The sequence below is a fragment of the Quercus robur genome, chromosome 6 (assembly GCF_932294415.1).
Source record: "Quercus robur chromosome 6, dhQueRobu3.1, whole genome shotgun sequence".
Classification (NCBI taxonomy): domain Eukaryota; kingdom Viridiplantae; phylum Streptophyta; class Magnoliopsida; order Fagales; family Fagaceae; genus Quercus; species Quercus robur.
In genome coordinates, this window is record NC_065539.1 from 508,932 (window position 1) to 518,004 (window position 9,073).

The 9,073-nt window shown below is 33.0% G+C and overlaps 2 protein-coding genes across 2 annotated transcripts; one reads left to right on the forward strand and one right to left on the reverse strand.

The window, feature by feature from the left end:
* Positions 1-695: 695 nt before the first annotated feature.
* LOC126689567 (MLO protein homolog 1-like) lies at positions 696-3,869 on the reverse strand. The gene is made up of 9 exons (XM_050384806.1): positions 3,815-3,869; positions 3,403-3,533; positions 2,589-2,677; positions 2,433-2,482; positions 2,296-2,336; positions 1,975-2,148; positions 1,372-1,407; positions 1,143-1,271; positions 696-1,058 (listed from the first exon to the last, which is right to left on the reverse strand). The coding sequence occupies exons 1-9, from the start codon at positions 3,867-3,869 to the stop codon at positions 696-698; spliced, it is 1,068 nt and encodes a 355-aa protein (XP_050240763.1).
* A 1,220-nt stretch (positions 3,870-5,089) lies between these two features.
* Positions 5,090-8,264, forward strand: LOC126690411 (uncharacterized). The gene is made up of 5 exons (XM_050385531.1): positions 5,090-5,331; positions 6,085-6,208; positions 6,935-7,034; positions 7,526-7,612; positions 7,961-8,264. The coding sequence occupies exons 1-5, from the start codon at positions 5,274-5,276 to the stop codon at positions 8,093-8,095; spliced, it is 504 nt and encodes a 167-aa protein (XP_050241488.1). The 5' UTR covers positions 5,090-5,273; the 3' UTR covers positions 8,096-8,264.
* The last annotated feature ends 809 nt before the right edge of the window (positions 8,265-9,073 follow it).

Below are 9,073 nucleotides of genomic sequence, written 5' to 3' on the forward strand. Positions count from 1 at the left end.
AGAGCATTCAATACCTTGAACAGTTACCAAACAGTTAGCAGATCATTGGAACCTCATCAAAACCTATATTCATGAGCCTTGAGGCGTTACATAAAGGACACTAAAGCCACAATTAAGGCCCCCAATGGCTAGGAGCCATGAAACTATATATATACACTTTGATCAAAGACAAACTAGGTACATAGACTCACCCAAAAGTATTCTTAAATACTTTGATATTTAGTCCTCTTTTATTTTTCTCTAAAAACTTTTATATATTGACTTTTGCATCGAAGGCGTGGTGGCAAGCACCACACCGGTGACCATCTTAAGGAAGCCATTATTCCACATTTGGAGAGGCAGTGACAATGACCCAACTCTATCTGAACGAACTTACAAGACTAACGATTTGCATTTCATCGTATTTATGTTAGAAATCAAATTGAATAACAATTAAAAAAATTTCTCCAAAAAAAATAATAACAATTAAACAATTAAATTTACTATTTTCAAAATATTTAAACTTTTGGACAAGTGGTTATAATTTATCATCCTATAATATTTTGATATTGACCATGTTTGCTCTACTTTCTAAAGAATATTTTTCTTTTTTGGTTTCAATATGTAAGAAAAAGATAGGCTGAATACTCTTATATATATACTCTTAATTAGCTCAAAACCATTTCTGCGTATGCATCTTGAAACGCGCAACAATTTCAAGGCGTAACAAAAGAGAAATCAGTATGATGAGTTTCTACTCTTCTTGTTTCATGGTCATCATTAGAGGAAGGGCGCGCTGGACCTTCAATCTCAGAGAGTTCGTTTTCAGAATGGTAAGCCGTAGGAGAGCTGAGAACACTTTCAATGTCATTAGAATTGATTTTATACTTGTGGAGCAAATGTATAGGTGATGAGTTATGGCTTGGTGTATTCTCTCCCCTCATGAACCCAGATGATGAAACATCTGTCGCCCCTGCCTTCCTCAACTTCTTTCTCTCCCTAGCAGCTTTTTGCCATTTTTTTACAGCTTTTGCTGTTTGCTCTTCAAAGATTGCCTTCTTCATGTGAGACCCCCCCATCTGCAAATTTTGCAAAGCTTAGTAGTGTTATTTTTGTGATTTCTATTAGTCTTGAATAAAAATCCTCAATGTGGAAGCACTCACTTGTGTCACCAAGGAATAGAGAGGGAAGGTGATGTAACTACATAAGACCTGAAGGGCTACACCAAGAAACACCCTTATCAAGATTTCTGGCAACTTTTCATGTAAGCACGAGGTCAACCCGAACTCATACTGCAGTGGATTATCTTATTAATTAATCAAAAAGAATTTCATTAATAAGTGATTTTATAGACACCAGTATGCAACTGGAGTAAGAAATAGTTTCATGTACCCATATCCATAGAAAGTAAGCCATTTGGAATGCGTTCTGTAAAATTGGAAAGTAAACTAATTAGCTCAAAATATATTTGTCAACACACATGATCCAAAGCTGCTTAGGATTAACATGTATAAGTGCTTTTATTGTGACATATTGATATGATTAGTGGTGAAGGATAGCCATTTATTTTCACATGGACCAACCACTAACATTACTTTTATTTTTCACTACTCATAACCCGCCACCTCCATAGGATGTGAGTAAAAAGGTTATGGAATAAATTGTGTCATTAGGCTTACTCATTTCATATTTATATTTTGTTTTTATTTGCTTGATACAGGTTCAATGAATTCAAAATTAAATTATTTGTGAACATAACCCCATATGTTGATGTATTTACAGTTTTACCTCTTTGAAATTAACAAGTCATCAACAATGCTATACACCAAATTAAATTTCATAACTTGTTGAAATGACAAACTATGATTGGTACAAATTATTTTTATTGGGTTCACTACTAGTATTACTTTTATCATACACCAATCATAACATATTACCTTAACAATTATGAAAAATGTTGTATTTAGAATTCTTGAATAAGGCATTATAAATTACCTGGAACAAGGTAAGATGTATCAAAAAAAGAATCCAATCAGGTTGATTGAACCAGAAATATTTGTTACTAGGCTCTACCACAGGAGCCCCTTTTACTACAGTAGTTCGATCTTGGATTTGTTGAGCCATTTCCATGATTATAACTTCAAGTTTTGTTCCAACTAGTAGAAGTGTCTGTCTCGCATAATGAGGTCCATCAATCATAGTTATTTTCTACCATTCCAGTAATCCAATTTTGTAATGATGAAAACATTTGAAAAAGACATTCACAAAATTAAGCAAGGTTTTTTTTTTTTTTTTAAGCATATAAAAATTTGTTACCGCTAGTGGCATGAATGATATCCATGTGAGTGTGTACCATCCTGTTCAAAGTACAGCATTACGGTTTTGTCAATGAAAATCACAAAGTCACCGCAACTACAAAGTACAGGAAGAGAAGAAGATGTGAGATGTCCTACCATAGACATTTAAAAGCAGAGAGATGATACAGCACGTCCACAATGGTATACTGTAATATCAACATTGATTCGTGGTTATATGGTAGCACTAGCACAAAACAAAAACATAGAGAGAGAGAGAGAGAGAGAGAGAGGGAGAGAGTGAAAGAGATCAACCTAATACCGACGACCACCTTAAAATCATCTTCCATTGATCTTTTGATGTACTTATGAAAGTCAAATTTGCCATTAGGTGCCAAGTGGGCCTGCAAATTTAACAGGAACATTGTCATGTTAATTTTTTTTTTTGATTTCAAAAAACACTTTTTGCCGTCTGAAAGTGTAAACAATTCAGACGCAAACAAACGGACACTAAGATGGTGATTAATTAAGTTGTGAAGTGAAGACACAGGAATCAAGAGTGAGAGTTGTGTTCAAAAAATTTGGTCCACGTTTGGTAGCCAATAATTTTGCTTGGGTTGAATTTGATGGAATGGTCTTCACACTTTTGCTTAGTGAAGTTGATTCTTTTGTTTTTTTGCTTGCTTTTCTTTGTTTATTTTCACTCAGTGAGGGGGCCATTAAAATGGTTTAGAAAGTTTTGAGTTTTGAATAAAACTTTTTTTAAATTTATGATTTAATTGAAAAATATTAAATACCCAAAACTATATATAGGTGGAATTATCTAATATTTCCTTCTTATTAAAATCAATTAACTTTTTGAGAAGGGAAAGGAAATATATATATATGAGGTCCCTAGGCAAGTCTTAATTAACACATCCTTTATTCGGTATTCAATATAAGATTTTCTCTTACCAAAAAAATAAATAAAGGCTTTCCCTAGCTAGCGTAAAGATCAAAAACAAAAATACGAAGTTGTACCCCCAACAAATATTAAAGAAAAAGATGTGTGTGTTGCACTGTTTTTTTTTTTTTTTTTTTTTTTTTTTTTTTTTTAGAGAGAGATAGATACTTTGTGGATAATACATACATTGATAAAACCGTGACGCATAGTTAGATAGTCAACCTTTGTTACTGAAGCAACAAATTGCCTAAAAAAGACCACCTGAGAGAACAAAGAAGAGATCTTAGCATGGATAGGGTTGCACAAGATCAAGACCCCTTAAAAGCATAAGCAAAAAGAGCAGCAAAATCAGGGTATAAGCATCTAATTTATGAAGGAGATGTGTTAAATATGATTGTTCCGCTACAAAGAGACTCACTCTCTTCTCATTGCTCAATTCAACATATTATTGACAAAATTAAGTTAATTTTGAATTTATTCTCACATTGGTTTGTAAATCATACTTTAAGGGTGGCTAATTTTGTGACCCGTAATATATAGTAGCAAACATCATTAATTAATAATAAGGGCGAAACAATCAATTACTGAAGCTTATCACCTTTCGAACGAGGAAAATTACTAATATGCCAACTATAGTTAATCAACTTATTCATGATTTGATGCCTACCAATCCAACGTTGATTAGCCCCTCATGAAGTTTTAAGGCTTTAATTCTTAATTGGTTAGTAACTTTTTTATTGCTTTTTGTTTGCTTCTCAAACTAATTCCTTCCTTTACTTAGGAAGAAGTGAGAATCTTGGAATGGTGCTTTGTTTTTGTCTCTTAAAATTATTGTTCTCTGAAATGTTGATTTGGTCTTTTACTTGAAATAATCTAAATGAGAAATTAATGAAACATTCAACTTGAATATTATCTTGCCTAAATAATGTTTATAGACATTTAAAAATAATAATAATTTAATCTCAAGCCAATCTCAAAGAAAATACTCTAACTATTGAGAGAGGGAAAGCTTCAACGGCAATGATGATAAAAGACTACAATAAACATCAATTTTAAAGCCTGTTAAATTATTAGTTGTCCTAAAAAACGTTGTTGTTAGAAAATTGTGAACTTAATCATTTAACCTACCAATTGTCCCAATAATAAGCTATTGTGCAAAGACCTTGACCTACGTCCAATGATTTTGTGCATTAGACTCATCAAAATCATGATATGTGGTCAAAAGTGAATACGTGTCATAATCCTGATAGGTCCAGTGCACAAGAGTATTGGATCCAATTTTTGGCCCTATACAAAATGACTTTAAGTTGTTTGTTTTGGTTGCGGTGGAGTTTGCAATGAATGAAAAATTTTATTATTCAAGGGGATGCTAAAAAAGTTGTAGATTTAATTATGAAAGCTTCTAAAATTGTAAGTTGGGATGTAAAGCAAACAATTGAAGACATGCAGGGATTACCTACTTGATGTCTAATTCAGCTTGTTCATGGGCCAAAGGAGGGAGAAATAGGGTAGCTTACCCACTACCTTATAAATGAGCTTCTTATTGTAAGGTTAATTGCTTATGTCTTTTCTTATTAGGGTGGTTGAGACCATTTCTAGGATGGTTCTAACTAAGTTTATGTTTTTTTTTTTTCCTATTGTTTCATTAGTACATTTCTTTACATATAAAAAAAATATAATAAAAAAAAGTACATTAGTAGATTTCTTTAAAGCAAAAAATATATATATATATATATATACACACACTTTCTCTTAACTCTCACGTAAGATATGAGTTTGATTTATTGGGCCAGGAAAACTCCTGGGCCGAGAAAAGGCCACCCAATCTCAGCCCCAGCTGTTCCTCAGCCTAATATTTGAGCAGTATTATTTTCTCTCTCTCTTTCTGTGGGTGTGTCAGATTCAGACCCAAATGAAATCTTTCTATTTTTGTATTTAATTTAATTGTCCCGATATCTGAAGCATCCGTTGGTATTGGTAAAACCGAAAGTTCGATAACATCGAAGGCGAAGAAGTGCTTAGCAAAGGTACAGTTTCAAATTCAATTCGAAACGGAAATGGCTGCTGCTGCTCTACCTACTTGTTTCTCTCCAAATCAAACCCACTTCTTATCCGGTAAATTCTCTCTCAACAATTTCTTCTTTTCAATTTCTTACTGTATCGCATAGATCTCTGCGAAACGTTTTGACATACTACTACGTAAATTTATTATTACAATCATTCTGTACCAGTTTAATTAATTATTTGATTGTTGATTACTAATTTTGTGTTGTTAATTTTGAAATTTAATTACAACCACAATTCTACTATATGCCGTTTACTCTTTTTTTTGAACTTTTCATCTTTTGTAGTTATTCACTGCATTCATACTCTGTTTCAACATCTAGTAGTTGGATTCTAATTTTATGTCTCTCAATTTTGCACCTTTTTGTATAAATAGTGCGTACAATCTAATGTTTCATCCAATTATTCACATTCATGCCATACTTGTAATATGCTCTTAACATTATATCTTACTAATAGTATAAATTTTACTACGTAAGCTTTACAAATTGATGTTTTCAACTTTTAATAAACGACACAATCTAGATTTGGTAGATTGGTCAAGCCAAGAGGCTTGTAACTCAATGGCATTGCTTGTTTGAATCCCCTTTTCAGTCCGCTTATTATAACAATTGAAGTATATGTATCTATGTATAACTTTTAAACACGACACGAAAAAGACGTATTTATTATGCTGTTGATGTGCATGTTAGACTTTGTTTGTATGAATTTTATAGAAAATTTGGTAGTAGCTTTTGCATTTTTCCTATATTTATTTACACAGATTTCAGTCCGTCTAATTAATTCTTGAATATTTGAAGCCAGGTTCTTTGAAGCCAACTGACCGATGTCTTTTGAATATTAGCACCTGTGATCCATCTCTAACTCCTGGTTTTCAGCGTAAAGCAAAACTTACTACATCTAAAACCCCTTTTACAGTTCGAGCAGGGTATGTATACAATTTACTTGTCCATGAAAAGAAAAAAAAAAAAAGTAGTGTCATAAGATTTTTTGGACTCGCTACTTTGTTCATTGAGAATTATGGGTTGTATGTGTCTTACTATATTTGAGCATGTACTTGTATCTTTATACGCATTTATACATATAAAAATGGCTACTGTGGTTAACATCTTTTTTGTAGTAGTTGTTATGTAGAGTACTGCTTATTATTTTGCCTTCCAACCATTTTTTGCATCGTTAGCTCAAAGTTGTTCACACAAATTTAGTTGGCCGTGTACTCTTTCCTATAAGTATTCTAGCATTTAATTGAATGTGAAAAAGATGTGGTTAAGCTTTACTCTTCCTTTTTTATTTAGCTATGCACTAGATATGTTGGTGTGCATTTGTAGACCAAAAATCTTCTCTTTTTTTTTTTTTTAAAACCCCAAAGCATGAATGACCCTAAGTTTCTAATATGAGATACTATGAGATATGTGCATGTCTTCATTCCTCCGCCCCCCCCCCCCCCCCCCCCCACCCAAAAAAAAAAAAAAAACCAAAAGAAAAATCAAATACATTGACTGGAAACATTTACAATTTATGCAGTTATTAGTTAGTCTTGTTTCACTTCCTATTAAGGATTCTATTTTGTCTTGTTAGAAAGATTGATTGCTACTCCTCATGTCCTAAGGATATCCATTTTTTTCTAAACACTTTGTACTTTGTGCAAGTACAGTGGGGATGGTGGAAGACCAAATACTGCAAGTATCTTTGTTGGTGGCTTTGTGTTGGGAGGCATGGTGGTTGGGACACTAGGCTGCATATATGCACCCCAGGTATTGTTGAAGTATCTAGCTTTATATACCTACTGAAATCCAACTTATTTGGTCTTGGGTGTCTGTGTTTCCCTAGGTTATTAATTAAGTAGAGTAGTGTATGTGTTCATTTTGACACTTTAATGATCTAAAATCTGGTTTATTTGATGGAAAACCAAACTGTGCAAGTATCTTTGTTAGTGGCTTTGTAATGAGAGTGTTGTCCATCTGTCTTCGTAGGTTCTAATTAATTGGAGTAATACATGTGTTTTTGTCACATTTTTGACCCTATAGCGTAAAAATAATTCATTTAAAGTGGTAGTATCAAGAAATATGTAAATGTATGTAATTATCTGGCCTAATTAAACAGCCATGTGATGCATCAGTAAGTATTGGGCTATTGATGTGATCTATATACTGTTCATACAATCAACAGCTCAGATGCACTGTTTATTTATTTATTTTTCAATATTTTTTTTAGGCTGAAGTACTGATGAGTTTACTTTTTGCAGATAAGCAAGGCACTTGCTGGAGCTGACAGAAAAGATCTGATGAGGAAGTTGCCAAAATTTATATATGATGAGGAGAAAGCTTTGGAGGTGAGAAGTTGTTCCTGCATTTGTAATCCTTTAAATTATTCATTGTGTGTATGCATGTTTGTTAATGTGTTCAGCTTTGAAAGTAAAGTCTTTTTGGTTACAAATAAAGGCCTAGTTATGGTTGGTTGTCATAAGACAAACAAGAAAAATATAATAGTTCGTATGTATAAGTAAGTTTTATGAATTGTAGCTTCAAGAAAAGAAATAAGAAAAAGAAACACTGTACAAATTGTTTGTGTTAACTTGTATTTTCATCCTCTTTTAACTATTCTTGATATTGTTTTAGTTATCATTTTTTTTAAATGTTTGCAATGCATTGATATTGCATTGGTGGTGTGATGACTACAGAGAACCCGCAAAATATTAACGGAGAAGATTGCTCAGTTGAATTCAGCCATAGATGATGTTTCTGCTCAGCTTCATGGAGATGATGCCCCTAATGGAGCTGCAGTGAATTCAGATGAAGTTGGAGCTTCAATGTAACAGAATATTTGTTGTAATTGCCATATAAACCGTCACTACTTACGTGTGATTAGTACTGGAAAAACAGTGTTTTGAATCCTTTATCCATTTTAATTTTCTATTCGGTTAATAAATTCAGGTTGATTGTACTTATATAAAATAAATAAATAAATTCAGGTTGATTGTTAAAGACCATACCAGCAATTAGAAACTATCACAATTGCTGGAACATCTTTGCTGGGGATAAACATTTTTATTCCCAATATATTTTTTTTCTTCCTTTTCTTTTTAGAATGGAATTGGAAGGGAGGGCTGAGAACTGGTCAATAGACCACGGTCTTGCTTTTCTTTTTCTTTTCCTTTGTTGGGGGTAAAGGGTAAATGATAATTGGTAAAGCAACGGTATAAAACAATACTTGATAAGTTTCTTTAAATTACATGCACAATAGCCAAACTTTAATATGTCTCTCAAAACAAAACAGACTACCAAGAAAGTGTCAGAAAACAAATCAGACTAACAAGAAAGTGGCAGAAAGAACTACTTTTACATTGAAAGTGTAAAACCCCCTCTTGCTAATTTTAGCAACTCACCTGCTCAAATTGAGTTTTATCTAAGTGTGAGTTTAACGCAGGACAACCAAAACAAAATTGAAATAACAATAAAATAAAGGGATATGACCTAGGAGTCAGCACTTGGGCCTTGCTTAGAGTCAGCACCAAGCGGGGAAACCACTAGGAGTCAGCACCTAGGATAGACCTGGAGTCAGCACCAGACCAAAAGAGAGACCGAACGGTCATTTTTTCAATTCATCAAAATATCAACTATCTCCTCAAGGAGTACAATAGGTTGCTTATAAAGGATTACTAAACTCTAGTTCTAATTGGCTAGAAAACCCTAATTGCCTTATTACGAAAATAACCTTACTCCCAAATTAAAATACTAATAGTCTAATAAACTACTAGGACCTAAAACATAAAAAATACAATTGACTTACAAAC

Excerpts from the sequence above, each read along its gene's own strand:
- LOC126689567 (XM_050384806.1), bottom strand. The coding sequence starts at position 3,869 with ATGAATAAGTTGATTAACTATAGTTGGCATATTAGTAATTTTCCTCGT. Across the intron at positions 2,337-2,432 it reads TCTGCTTTTAAATGTCTATG|GATGGTACACACTCACATGG; the intron begins GTAGGACATCTC and ends TACTTTGAACAG. Across the intron at positions 1,272-1,371 it reads CTTACTTTCTATGGATATGG|TATGAGTTCGGGTTGACCTC; the intron begins GTACATGAAACT and ends AATCCACTGCAG.
- LOC126690411 (XM_050385531.1), top strand. The coding sequence starts at position 5,274 with ATGGCTGCTGCTGCTCTACCTACTTGTTTCTCTCCAAATCAAACCCAC. Across the intron at positions 7,035-7,525 it reads GCTGCATATATGCACCCCAG|ATAAGCAAGGCACTTGCTGG; the intron begins GTATTGTTGAAG and ends TACTTTTTGCAG. Across the intron at positions 7,613-7,960 it reads ATGAGGAGAAAGCTTTGGAG|AGAACCCGCAAAATATTAAC; the intron begins GTGAGAAGTTGT and ends TGATGACTACAG.